A 14,746-nucleotide genomic window follows, 5' to 3' on the forward strand; every position below is an offset into this window, starting at 1 on the left:
GACCACCTCAGAACTGACGCTAACAAAGGAAACACAATGAACTGCATAGAAGTATTAGGAAATAACACAAAATCAAAATAGAGAGAAGATCCTCCACAAACAAAATGCCCAGCAGATACATAGGGCCTGTTTTACAAAGCCGCATTAGCGGCTGCTGCGTGGTAATGGCCCATAGAGATTTAAAGGGCTTTGGGGCTATTGCCACGTGGCTTTGTAAAACAGGCTGATAGTGGGAGGAATTCTCCCCAATCACAATAACAGAGTTAATAAGATTACTACCCAAATAAACCAGATCTTAATGCTCATTAGATGTCTGCCCAGTTTTCCTATAAAAATATCCATAATAAATATATACTACAACTATGAGATAGAACAAGCTCCCACACGGACTACAGGGATCGAAGACAAATGAGGCTGAGGCCATTACTTGGGGTGGGAGGGTGGGGGTTTGGGGTAGTGCGAGGAGGCAAGGAAAAGGAAGGATAGAGGAGAAAGGAAGGGTGACAGAGGGATAGAGTAGGCTAAAGAGGGAGGGGGCCAATCAGGAAAGGGGAACTAGGAAGGGGTGGAGCATGGGATAGTGGGGCTTGTGGGGGAACTCAGTCTTTTCACCTCGGCACATGCTCAGATGGCAGCGAGTTCTTTTCTCCTCCCAGACCAGCCCACTGCACATGGACAACGGCGAGTTCTTTCACTGACCACCGTAGTAAATCAGAGTGGGAAAGTAAGGGTAAGCAATTGTGAAATCAAGTTACCACTTACCTCTGGTATGCAGTGGAGGCAGTGTACTTAGGCTCTGTGCGGTGAAGCAACATGCAGGGGTTGGGAGGAGGGTCAGCATCTTGCTCTCACGAGCCTCGTGCACATACGGCTAAGCGGCCGAGACTTAAAGCCGCGATGGCGGGATGTACGGCATGGCGGCATCCACAATGGAGCATTGGCATCTCGCGCGACTGAGTAGCGGAGATTTGAGGACCCGATGGCCGGGCATACAGCGTGACGGTATCCAGTGCCCCCGAGCCCCAGGCATGCGTGCCTGAGCACTAGAGTTAGGGGCCGCGCTGGCCAGCAGCAGAATGCGCGTGCAACTGAGCGCTAGAGTTAGGGGCCGCAATGGCCGGCAGCAGCGGAGCCACGCTAGTACAGGAGTCACCAGCACCCAAGCAGCAAAGTGCTATGGGCCGCGCAGGCGGTAGCAGCGTGCGGGGGAAGAGATACAGGCTCGGAGTACACACTCAGGTTGCGCAGTGGCTGTGACCTGCAGGCAACAAGGGAAGTAAGGGCCGGCACAGATGAGGGGGGGATATTTGCAGGGTCCAGAGGCCTTTTTGCCTGGCTGGGGTAAGCACAGGGAAGTGCAGCTGCGTTCATGCTGGCTAGAGTAAGCACATGGCGGAGCATTACTGTGCCTCAGGCTGAGCTCAATGGGGCAGGGGGAGTAGTGTAACGGCGCGGCACAGAGACCCTGTTCATGATGTCTAGGCGCATGCTTAAATTTTACCCTCATTCATAGGCTGTGTCAGTATTTTGTTATGATAGCGGAGTGGTATAGGGTAACTGTGCTGTACAGTGTAGAGGTCTGCACGGGAACGGGGATCGCGGGGATCCCGCGGGTCCCGCGGGGATCCCGCGGGTTCCCCCCCTGGCTCACGGGACTCCCACGGGGACGCCCCCTGGCCCACGGGACTCCCACGGGGATGCCCCCCTGACCCACGGGACTCCCACGGGGACGCCCCCTTGCCCACGGGACTCCCACGGGGATGAAAACAGCCTACCTAAATTCTGGCGATGCAAGATGCAGCTTACAAGTCTGGCTTCGCGTCGGGAAATAGCCATGTTGAGCAGTGAGCTCAGCACGTACACAGATGAAAGCCTTGCTTGCTGATTGGTCCGGCGGCCCCGCCCCACCGTGCCGCCGGACCAATCAGCAAGCAAGGCTTTCATCTGTGTACATGCTGAGCTCACTGCTCAGCATGGCTATTTCCCGACGCGGGCATTAGGCTGTTTTTTTGTCATTTCGGGTGGGGGATGGCAGCGGCAGCAGCAGCCTGAAAAAGAAATCATCCTGGCCGGGTTCGGTGTCATGCTCCGGAGCTTCTACAGCCTTCCTATCTCCCTCTCCCTTCTACCTGCGGCTCTCTTCGGCAACTTAGCAGCAACGATCGACACAAGCTTCTGGCGTCGGGGCCTACCCTCTGCGAGTCCCGCTTGTTTCAACTTCCTTTTTCCACAAAGGTGGGACTCGTAGAGGGAAGGCCTCGATGTCGGCAGCTTGTCTTGATCACCGCTGCTGACGAGTTGCTTAAGAGAGCCGCGGAGCAGGGGGGTGTTGCCAGGTGCAGGTAGAAGGGAGAGGGCCAGATGCAGGACTCGTGGGTGAGGGAGGAGAAGAGAGAGGGGAGAGAAACAAAAGGAAATATTTCATACTGGGCTGGGCCGGAGTGGAGGGAGGGTGGAAAGATTCTGGCTACAGGGTGCAGTAACAAAGGAAAAGAGGGGAAAGCTGAAAATGGAGATAGTGACACAAAGAAGAGAAAGGGTAAGCAGGACCTTCTGAATAAGGATAGAGATACAGAGGGGACATGAAGAGGAGGTGAAATAGAGACATAGAAGTAATGCTGAAAAAGTGTGTGTGGGGGGGGAGATAAAGACATTGAAAGGGCAAATGGTGAATATGGGGTAAAGACAAGGACAGAGACAAATGAAGATTCTGAAAAAGTGGTGAGATAGGGATATAGGTGAGATGGACACAAAGAAGGGTGATGCTGGAAAATAGGTGGAATGGTAATTCTGACAGACACAGAAGGGAAATGCTGGATCAAGGAGAGATGGGGCTCAGGCTGGATGGAATGAGGAGAAATGCCTTGTTGGCCCGGAACTTCCTCTCCTACGTCAGAATTGACGTCAGGGAGCGGAATGCTGGTCAGCGCGACGCTTCTGCAGGGAAAGCTTGGGACAGCGGTGGCTTGGGGACTATTCCCCGATGGCGGTGGCAGCAAACCGAGTGGCTTGGGGGAGGGCACGGAGAAAGAAAGAAAGGGGGCAGACAGAGAGACAGAAAGAAGGGGGAACAGGGAGACAGAAAGAAAAAGTTGGGGGAGAGAATGAGGTCTGGAGGAGAGGAAACATACAGGAGGCTGAAAGAAAGGAAGAAAGATTGGATGCACAGTCAGAAGAAGAAAGTGCAACCAGAGACTCATGAAATCACCAAACAGCAAAGATAGGAAAAATGATTTTATTTTCAATTTAGTGATCAAAATGTGTCTGTTTTGAGAATTTATATCTGCTGTCTATATTTTGCACTATGGCTCCCTTTTACTAAACCGCAATATTGTTTTTTAGCGCAGGGAGCCTATGAGCATTGAGAGCAGCGCGAGGCATTCAGCGTAACTCCCTGTGCTAAAACCTACTATTGTGGTTTAGTAAAAAGGGAGGGGGTGTATTTGTCTATTTTTGTATTTTGTTACCGAGGTGACATTGCATAGAGTCATCTGCCTTGGGAAATGTATATGGCAGATATCTTTGTTTTGTGTTCAAAAGAAAAGGAAATGCATTTCTGGTTTTATTTCTACAGTGTTGAAGTACTTGTTGGCCCTTGCTGTGACTGGTGGGGATCCCCAAGCACCGCCAGCAGAGGACCTCCTCTAGAGATGGTCAGAACTCCCCTCCACCAAGCGCAGCAGTCGCTGGCAGCATCCATGAGCCACTGAGGTGCCAGCATCTGTGACTCAGGGACGCTACTGCTGCCTGCCAAGCTTGGCAAAAGGGACCCCAACTGCAAAGGAAGTCCTCAGCTGACAGTTTGTGGGTTCTCATCAGCTGAGTATTTATATTTTATATTTACATTAGAGGTTCTGGTAGAAACCCATTTACAAAGTATGTATTCTTCCCAATTAATATTTCCAAATTAATAGTCTCTTTGCTTATTTGTAAATGGGTCTCTACCAGAGCCTTTAATTCAGTAGCATAATTAAATAAAATAACTATTTCTGAAGTTTATAGGGAAGGATGGTGACGGAGGGGATTCCTCGCGGGGACGGGTGGGGACGGAGGGGATTCCTCGCGGGGACGGGTGGGGACGGAGGGGATTCCTCGCGGGGACGGGTGGGGACGGAGGGATTCCTCACGGGGACGGGTGGGGACGGAGGGATTCCTCACGGGGACGGGTGGGGATGGGTGGGATTTTGGCGGGGACGGGTGGGGACGGGTGGGATTTCTGTCCCCGCGCAACTCTCTAGTACAGTGGCCTTGTTCATGATATATGGATTCATGCCTACATTTTACCCTCATTCATAGACTGTGTTCCTTTCACTATTTAGTCATGCCGCCTCAGCGTAAGAAGCAAAGTGTAAAGGCGGGAGTACAGGCAAAAGCAGCAGGGATTAAGCGGCAACGTGGGTCCAGGGCCACGCGAACCGTGCGTGCGGCAACTGCAAAGACCGCTACCACTAGGTCCCGGGCCGCACAACAGGAGCTTTCCCAACTCCTGGCAGAGGTGCAAAAGCAAGCGGATCAATACAGAGTGCAAGTGGTACGGCAGTGGCTCTTGGATGGCCTGGTGGTTTCAGCGGGGGAATCGTCAGCGGCATATTCAATCGCACCAGCTACCCCAGTAGCACCAGTCACTACAGCAACATCGTCAACTGCATATCCAGCCGCTCCAACAGCACCAGTTACTCCAGCAACATTGTCAACTGCATACTCAATCGCACCAGTGATTCCAGCAGTGCCAGTTACTCCAGCAACATATCCAAGAGCACCAGGAGGTTCTGACCTCACACCACTAGCTGTTGATGCACAGGGTAAGGACACAGACTCACAAGTGCGGGGTAGCAGCCCCCCTTCTACGCATGAGGCTGCTTCTGGTGGTAGGCCAGATGGGGATAATATGGCTCTCATACAGATTATACGTGATGCACTGTCTACATTTGAAAAAGGTAGGGCCGCCCCACATGCGTGTGGAGTGGCAATGGGGGGACAGCACTAGAAAACACAACAGAGCCTGTGATTTGGAAAGGGAAGGATGATGTTACTTGTGGTGTATCTGCGCTAGCTGCTGCAGTCCCACGAGCCTTAAAAGAGAAAATATGGAGAAAAGAGTATGTTGACATGTTTTCACTTTTGTTGAGGGAGCCAGATGAGGACCATTACATGGAAAATGACAGGATTCTCATTCAATTAGAGAGGGAGAGAAAACCAAAAATATATAAGTCTCTAAGTAACTGGATATCTGCGTTTCATGTGTTCATGAGTGTGGTGGTTGAGAGAGAGCCCGATATGAGCCCATACCTGATCAGATATTCAGGTACCATTATTAGGGCGCATAGGCATAGGAAGAGCATGGCGGAAAATAGGTCCATTACCTGGAAACACAAGGTAGTGGACTTATGGTTAGATGAATTGTCAGCCCTGAGACCATTTCAGCCAGACAGATTTCTCAGCCAGCCCCCAGTTTTTGGTGACAGGCAGCGGCAATTTCATCAGCTCCCTAGTAGAGGGGCAGGGGGTAATTTTAGACAGGTGGGCCAGCAGATCGGGAGGCGTACATGCAGGCAATTTAATAACGGTTCCTGTACATGGCCCAATTGCAAATTTAGGCATGCCTGCCAAGCATGCGGAGTGTCCCACACCGCCATGCAGTGCCGAAAGTTTAGGGATAGATGTGCAGCGACACAAACCCCTAGCAGCGCTAACAGAGTTGGCCCCAACTCCAATTAAGTCTGAGGCCCTCGGCCCGTGGCTGAGACGTTACCCCAACCAAGCAGATGCTATAGCCATAAGAATAGGTTTTCAAAATGGTTTTGTGATACCATACACTGGCCCTGAGATACCTTTGCAGAAGCACCCTAGGAATACAATGTCTTGCGGTTCGCACAGGCAAGTTGTACAGGACAAAATAGCAAAGGAACTGCAGTTGGGTAGGCTAGCTGGTCCATTCCGTTCCTTAACTTTGTAGTCTCTCCAATCGGTGTAGTACCCAAGAAGGAGCCAGGCAAGTTCCGGCTCATTCATAACCTTTCTTATCCATCAGGTTCCGCTGTGAACGATTCAGTACACAGTGTACTGAACGATTCAGTTCAGTACACTTCGTTAGACCAAGCAATAAAATCCATCAAACAGTTAGGTCTGCAGGCCAAGCTGGCAAAGGTGGATATCGAATCCGCGTTCTGACTTCTGCCAGTCCACCCATACTCCTTCCCATTACTAGGTTTTTACTGGGATGGTCAATTCTATTTTGACAAATGTATGCCAATGGGGTGTTCCGCATCCTGTGCGTATTTCGAGCAATTCAGTACATTTGTCAATTGGGTTTTTGACCAATTAGTATCAAACGGCACGACGGTTCATTACTTGGACGATTTTTTTATTCATTGCTCCCAAGGTGCAGGAGTGTGAGCACTTATTGTTAACATTCAAACACCTGGCTGCCCAATTCGGGATCCCATTGGCAGAGGACAAAACGATGGGACCATCAAGTGTGTTTACCTTTTTGGGAATCAAGCTAGATGTACCTAATCAGGTCTCCCGCCTACCAGCGGATAAGATAGAGAAATTGCATAACGCAGTGAGAGCGATGGGTGGGCAGACTAAGTCAACGTTGCGGCAGTTCCAAGAGCTTTTGAGGTTGCTGGGTTTCGCCACTAGGGTCATTCCCATGGGCAGAGTATTTTCAAGGAGGCTGGCTAGGGCCACGGCAGGGGTAGAGAAGCGACACCACCACATACGAGTAACCAGAGCCATCAAGGATGATCTCAGAGTATGGGATTCATTTTTGACTAGGTTTAATGGCCTCACATTTTGGCAGGAACTGATGGAGCTCACTGACACACTGCAATTATATACGGATGCCGCAGGTAGTGAGGGCATGGATATCTACTTTAGGGGGGCATGGTTTGCAGCTAGATGGCCAGCCACTTTGTATAGTATAGTCCATTGCACATTTCACCAAGAATATATCCTTCTTGGAGTTATTCCCTATTATGGTGGCATTGCACATGTGGGGGGATAGGTTGTCGGGTAGATCCACTTTATTTAGGTCAGACAACTCAGCTGTTGTAGAAGCTATCAATAGGCTATCCGCGAGCTCCATATCTACCATCAACCTACTTAGGGAGATTGTTTCACTTTGCTTACAGTTCAATATTTCGGTGAGAACACAACATCTACCTGGGTCCCAAAATTTTATAGCTGACTCTTTATCTCGTTTCAAGATGACCATCTTCCGGGCCTTAGCCCCGTCAGCGGACCAGCATCCAACACTGATCCCAGAAGCAGTGTGGAAATTTGGCCCCCCCGAAGTATGGGACATGATGCTGCATTCCCTAGCGGAGTCCACAAGGAGAAAATACTTGCAGTTATTCCGTGAATACATCCGGGATTCCAGCAGGGAAGACACAATGGCTGATTGCACAGTATAGTCCATTGCGCATTTCATACTCTGCGCTAAGCAGTCAGGTATAAGAAGGAGCAGGGTGGCTGCCATGTTATCCAGTATCAGCTTTTTCAGGGAGGCCCAGGGCTACCCTAACCCTATCAAAGCTTTTGTCATCAGACGTATGATGAAGGGTTAGGAAATATTGCAGGCTGTCCCTCCTGATCGCAGGCTCCCAATATTGTTGCACCATTTAGTTAGCATTCTTGAGGTACTACCGGCCATATGCTACAAGTACAAAGTGAGTCTGTTTCGATATGCTTATGCCCTAGCCTTCCATGATGCGCTGTGGATAGGAGAGCTAGTCCCATCAATAAGAGGCCAGACACAAAGGGTGGATTGCTCCTGGCTAATGTATTAGTTAAAGGGAATACTCTAGAAATCCTGATACCCAGATCTAAAAGTGACCAGCTTGCCAGGGGAGCCTGGGTCACATTGACCGGCTGCGTGATAGCAAGTGCTTGCCTGGTCAACAATTTCCGGGATTACATGAGCCACAGGCCCCCAGGTTCAGCTCCGTTGCTAGTGCATCAGAACGGCTGCCCATTGACACGTTTCCAATTCGCCAGGGTGTTAACCTGTCATTGGTTAGATTAGGGATGCAGGACATGTGCTTCCGAACACACTCATTTCGGATAGGTGCAGCCACCACAGCAGCAGAACAGGGCCTCTCAGAACAGCAGATCAAAGCGTTAGGCAGATGGAAATCTAATGCATTCCGGAGGTACATCAGGCCCAATGTTACAAGCTAACATATTCACATGTATGCCTTCCAGGTATCCACCCAGGACTGAATCATATTTGGATATGCGGGCACTCCTTCATTCACTGGGCACAGAGAAGAGCAGTAGTGAGACCGGTATGAGAGAATCTGGGTCTACCTAGATCCGAGGCGATGGTGACTTGGCTAGGGGCGAGGGGAATGTTGTGGGAGCAGTTGTTGCCATCTATCTTATGGACACTATGGTCTCGCCCTCAGCCAAAGAGCATCATTATCCATTTAGGGGGCAACGACATTACATCCATAAACAGCATCCTCTTAGTTAAGAAAATGCAGCGTGATTGCATGTACCTAGCTAGCATACTCCATGGCACTACATTGGTTTGGTCCCACATTGTGTCCAGATTAGTCTGGAAAGGGGCCAGATCTCATCAGGTGGTGGAGAGAACCAGAAAAAAGATTAACAAATGGATGAGTAGGTTCATGGCTACAATTGGGGGGTTGTCTCTGCCACATGAACTGTTAGAGGATAGCTTTCCAGGCGTCTATCGACCTGATGGGGGGTCCACCTGTCCAACATCGGTCTCGACATCTTTATTAGCACACTGCAGGATGGCATAGAAGCTCTTTTATTACCGACAGGCCGCAGTCATAATATTTAGTGGGGAGCTCGTGATAAGCGTGGGGTCGCTATCGCAGATAGTGGAGGGTACCAGATAAGGGTCACATGCACAGCATATGATTAACAGAGAAAACACCACCTGTTGTGGCAAAGGGCATGTCTCCCTGCTTGGACAGTGGGGAGGCCAAGCCATGGCATTCACTCGAAAGAGCAGCATATGGAAAGGACCCATCCTTGAACGGGCGAGGAGTGGGAGGCTTGGACGGCACCCCACAAATGTAAGCTGAAAGAGCTCGATATGCTGTGCAATTTGATAACATGTTGGTGATATGGTTGTATGTAATGGGTGATCCATAAGAAGTGATATGTTCTGTTTCAATGTTCAGTATTTCATGTTAAAGTGATTGATGTACACGAGTTGGTTGTGTATTGGGCATTATGGCTGCGGCCAACAATAAATTCCACATTTGTTGACAAATAACCAGAGTCATGTGATATTGTATTCCATGGATGAGAGTAATGAGTGCTGAATGCCTAGTTTGACAATTCATTTCTATAAGACTGGCTGAACAACTCACTAGAAAAAGAAATATTCCCCATACACCTAGGAAAAATCATTCTAACACCCATCTCAAAAGATCAAAATGGAGAAATGAACAATGTCAAGAATTACAGACCAGTAGCTTTAATCCTAGAAAGCATGGTAACAAATCAAATACAAAGGGCTAGATTTACTAACCTTCCAATCCATGTCTGAGCCATGTGCGATTGGAGGCAAGCCGACTGATTCATCAACCATTTTCATGCAAATGGGGATGATTGGAGGCACCCCCCCCAACTGACTGCACGGATCGGATTGAGTCGAGGAGAGCCCTGACAGTAGTGACAGGAAAAGCAGCCTCCTGTCACTGCTGTCAGGGCTTCTGCCGGCTTTTTTTTTCATTTTTTTTAATAGGCTGCAAAATATCAGGCCTATTAAAAATTTTTTTAAAAAAAAGCCCCCCCTACCCAACAAAGTGCCCCCATACTGAATACCCTCCCCCCATGCACGCGCGGACCGGGATACACACACTCCCTCCTGACCGGCATATTACAGAGACATTATTAATATGATTGTTAGAGGAGATAAAATCATATATGGGTAAGGGAAAAGGAGCTATTAATACAACTAGACCTGCCAAGCACATTTGATTTGTTTTAAATAACATAAGACTAGTTGGAAATGTATTGACTTGGTTTGAAAAGTTTCTATCATTCAGATCCTATAAAGTCAAGATGCAAGATGTTCTGTCAGAAAAGTGGGTTGCACCATCAAGAGTGCCGCAGAGTTCTTTATCTCCTATTTTATTGAATGTATTGCTTTCATCACTAGGGAAAAAATTAGAGATGACAGGTTATCGCATGTTTATCTGTGTTTATAGTACAGTCTTGTTCGACTTGAATAGTATACCACCCCACCCACTTTTTACAAAACCGTACTGCAGTTTTTAGTGTGGGCCACGGCGGTAACAGCTCTGATGCTCATGGGAATTCTATGAGTGGTTTTGTAAAAGGGGGGGATAGTATATTACAAGATATTAATCCATAATTGAAGAAAGATAAAACTAACCCTCTCCCCCCTTTTACAAAGCCGTGGCAAGAGGCACATTCTGTGGGAAGTCAGCCAGCGCAGATGAATCTCCTCCTGGCTGGCGTCTCTCTTCCGCACCTCCCGAATCCCTCCACCGAAGCGGATCATGGTCAGATGGGCCTCCGCGCATGCGCGTGATGTCATAACTTTGACATTCGTGCACTTCCGGGTGCCTTCCGGCCGGGGCACTGGATTTAGTGTGCTGCCGACCAGAAAGTTTGCGAGACACTGGTGTAGTGCACCAATCAATTGGCTATTTTGCATGGGATTTTAGCTAATTTGTGTGGCCGGATTGGAAAATGCGCGATCGAGGGTAGAAACACGGAGTGGGCCGTTTTGTGCATCAGGTTGGTAACAACGATCATCGCTAAAACCGTGAAAACAGGTTTAGCAGCGATCGCTGACTTTAGTGCATCCCCCAGTATATCTTAGGATCCTTATATATCTATTTTGTTTAATTGCCCCATAGGTTCCCTCTTGTGCCCTTCAATATGCCTCTGCACACTGTTTGAGCTTGCCTTCTATCTTTTGTTCTTGTTTTGAGTCTACCCGGCATTTCACTTTTGTCTTGTATAATGGCTGCTGCCACTGCATGCAGTCATCACATACATGTCCATTCCCTTGTGTATTTTGAAAAAGGTTCTAAGTTGGAAGATCCTTTCCTAAACTACAGAAGAATTTAACACATCCCAATCTAGGCATCTCAATTCCAATTTGTATGTCCTTTCTAAAATCTGCCTTTTAAAGTTATTGAATTTTGAACTGTTTGTTGTTTTATGAATTGCATTTGCTGTAAATCACTATAGAACGTTATCCCTTTGGGCATTGCTAATTGGCATTCTGCTGGGGTGTTTAAGATCTGTAAATCTTGAATATATCTCTCTGTTTTTTTCCTAGGAAACATAGGTGGCAACAGAAAAAAACTCAGAGGCAAAAGATTTCGACCCCGTTCAAATTCCACTGAGTAAGTACAAGCATCAAACAGAAAACCAGAAAATAACTTTAGACCATATACTATTATGTGTTGTTTGGTCACTTACAGAAAGATGCTGCTTTTTAACCTTTGACATACAGATGAAGCAGACTCTATCTAACCATATCTCTATCAGCACAAAATAGGAATAAAAGCTGTACTGAAAAGGACAGGTTGTTCTGGGAAATATTAAAACAAAGTCCAGTGTTGCCTAATTTTATATTTCATTATTTCAGGGTTTAGATTTTGAACTTTAGTTGAATTTCCTTTCTTCTTGTGATTACTGTAACAGTAGTAAGTGATTTTGGCATCCTGCATTGATACTGCAAGTCTTGCCATAGTATTTAATTTATGCATAATATAGTATTCCACCTTATGAAAAGTTTAAGTTCAAAGCGGATTTCAATAAGAATTAAGATATGAGATCCCGAATAATACCACCGACAAGGCTCACATCTATCGAAAACAAAGACTGCCCAAGTTTAAAATATAGGATCATAGACACATGAGCAGCATCCCAAAAATAAAAATCATTCCTAATTAAAACCAAAATATCTTTGAAATAGCCAGATTTTTATTTCATTTTTAAATTTCAGACACCTCTGAACACAGTTTCCACCTCTTTCCCCTTCTTTCCTTTCTTACCAGTATTTTATCATCCCTTTCTTCTTCCCTAGAATGACTGTCCTGGTTGTGTTTTCATCTGTTTAATTGAGAAATTGTAGTTGCTTTCATGTTTCCTTTTAGCTTGTACACCATTTTTCTGGTACATGAGCAAAGGCGGTACAGCAAATTGTTGTTTTTTTAAAGTTCTTTATTGATTTTCCAAACTTCAATAGTGCAATACATAAAAATGCAAATAAACTATGAACTAGTTTTAATTTCCAGAGACAGGATATTCCACAACTCTGGTCTTTTGCCTAAAATTGTCTTAGTTCTAGTAGAAGCTAATCAATATTGCTTAGGGAAGGAGAAAGACAACCTTATTAGTCATTGTCCAATCAAAGGAACTATAACTGATTTAATGAGCCATTCGCAGTTTCACTGTACCAGCCTTGGCTTAATCTTTGAGACAATCATGTGCTTCTGGCAGGATCAACCAATGACTAGTTTCCTTTGGACTCAGATATGTTGGATTATCATTTATATTGTTTTTTGATTATTTCTCTTTGGTGTCTTTTGGGTTTGTGCAGTGAAAGAAAATTGAAGATGACAGTTTTTAACAAACTTACAACTGCTAGATGAGGAGAATACACAGAATAGTTTTCACATTATTATTATTATTATTATTTTCACTTACAATTATTCTCTCACCACAGAGGAGACATTATGATATACGGGGCGAACTCACTTAGGTTATAGCCATTAAGTCAGTCAAATCTAAGTTGTCTGCCCGGGGTTATACTGCTAGTTTGATTCATTGCAGTTCCCCTGTACCGAGGTCTCTCTCTTTCTTTCTATTGGGTTTTGTTACACTTTATTTTATTTATTAAAACTTTTTCAGACTCTCCCCATTTTGGCTAATATAGTGAGGGTTACTCCCCTTTCTATATTTATCACCAAACTTTTTTGGTACTTTGTTGAATTATTTTTGGCAATTTTAGGTTTAGTTTCTAGGCCTTTTGGTGAAATATTCTAATCATTACATCTGATATCTTTATATTTTGCACAGCATGCAGGGGGGGATGTGTCACTGCTTCTCTTTCTCTGATTATTGCATTATTTGCTGAATTTGGCTTTTTGGGGGTTCCATTGAATTCTTGTGTACAATACATATTTCTACTGTATTTTTGGTTTGTGGTTACTTATTCTATACTTGGTTAGAGTCTGTGATTTGCACGTGTGAAAGAGATCAGATTTTCTGTTAGCCTTGACTGTCTGTGTAGAAACAAACCATACTAATTGGGCTTGGGTTGTTTTCCAATAGGTGAATTGATGTTCTAGTGCCTACTGCAGTGTTTACTGTGCTTTCTTTTCCTAGGTGGGCTCTGGTTGTGTGACACCTGAAAGTTAGGGCTCTTGTGATGTGGTAGAATTGCTTTATAGGTTCTGAGTGGCATTTGTAGGGCTTTGTATTACTTCACAATATGCTTGGTGTTAGATTTTGGATTTGAATTTTGCTCATGCCTTTTCAGTTATAGCTCAGTGCAAGTTACATTCAGGCACAGTATTTTCCTGTCCCTGAAGGGCTTACAGGCTGGTTGTACCCGAGGCAGTAGAGGGTTAAGTGACTTGTCCAGAATCTCAAGGAGTAGCAGTGGAATTTGAACCCTGTCTTCCCTGGTTTTCAGCCTGCTGTTCTAAGCATTGGGTACAGATAAAACATGTTCCACAAACATGTTTGGTAACTGAATAGTAAACTAAAGGCCAGCAGATTTGAAGCCTGGTGGCCAAATTCCCCCCCCAAAAACCCCACCCAATTGAAGGCAGATCATGTTATGGTTGCCATTAACCACAGAATTTCTGTTACAGTGCTATTGAATACATGTTAGACTGAGATGGCAATGGCAGACTGGGAGTTAAGGGGTTCATAATTGAAACAGAAATACATCTAAAAACCTGCCCAAATTGGCACTTGGATGACCTAACAGACAGGCCGTCCAAGTGCCGATAATTGAAATGGGTTTTAGACATAGCTAGAGACAGCTTAGGCCTTTTTACTGCTTCTGTATGCCCAGAGCTGAAAGGGGCGTTTTAGGAGGAGTGGGGAGGGCAGGATTTGGGCAGGACATGGGCAGACCTAGATTTAGTCATACTGCAAGTATAACCGAAAGTTTTACGAGGCTGCTTGGGCGGAACTTATAAGTAGTGACTTAGGCGATCTAAAAACAGGTATAAATGCCCAGAAGGTATCCAAAGCGACCAGATAACCATTGCAGACACAAAGTACAGACCCTCCCACACTCCCCCAGTGATCACTGATCCCTCCCCACACCGCTATAAAAATCAGAATATTACATACCTGCCTCCAGAACATCAGCACCTGGCATAGGAAAGCCTAGTAGAGCTGCACAGAAGTGGCTTAAGTAGTCTGGGGGGGGCTAGTAAACCATAGAGAGGAGGACCCAGGCCCATAAGCTACTCTAACCACTGCATTCATGATAGAAAATATGAGTCCACCAAACCCCCCCAAACCCTACTGTACTGCCATGTAGGTGACACCTGCAGCCATAAGGGCTATTAGGGTTGTAGATAGGTGGGTATAGTAGGTTTTGGCGGTCTCACCATGACCTGCAAGGGAGTTGTGGTGAGATGTTTATGTGACACCCTTTTCTGAAAAGTTCACAGCAGTGCCCTGTAAAGTGCCCCACTACTCTGTTGCCATGTCTGGGTGGCCAGTCCATCACTTTGCTGGTCCCTCCCACGTC

The 14,746-nt window shown here is 46.4% G+C and overlaps 1 protein-coding gene across 3 annotated transcripts in view; it reads left to right on the plus strand.

The window, feature by feature from the left end:
- ADAM22 (ADAM metallopeptidase domain 22) overlaps positions 1-14,746 on the plus strand; it is a 486,564-nt gene that overhangs the window by 430,361 nt on the left and 41,457 nt on the right. For all 3 annotated transcript variants that reach the window (XM_033931244.1, XM_033931245.1, XM_033931246.1), the window contains one exon: positions 11,303-11,369. In XM_033931244.1, coding sequence (XP_033787135.1) covers positions 11,303-11,369 — 67 coding nt within the window. The remainder of the gene's footprint in view (positions 1-11,302; positions 11,370-14,746) is intronic.

The sequence above is a fragment of the Geotrypetes seraphini genome, chromosome 2 (genome assembly GCF_902459505.1).
Source record: "Geotrypetes seraphini chromosome 2, aGeoSer1.1, whole genome shotgun sequence".
Taxonomy (NCBI): Eukaryota; Metazoa; Chordata; class Amphibia; order Gymnophiona; family Dermophiidae; genus Geotrypetes; species Geotrypetes seraphini.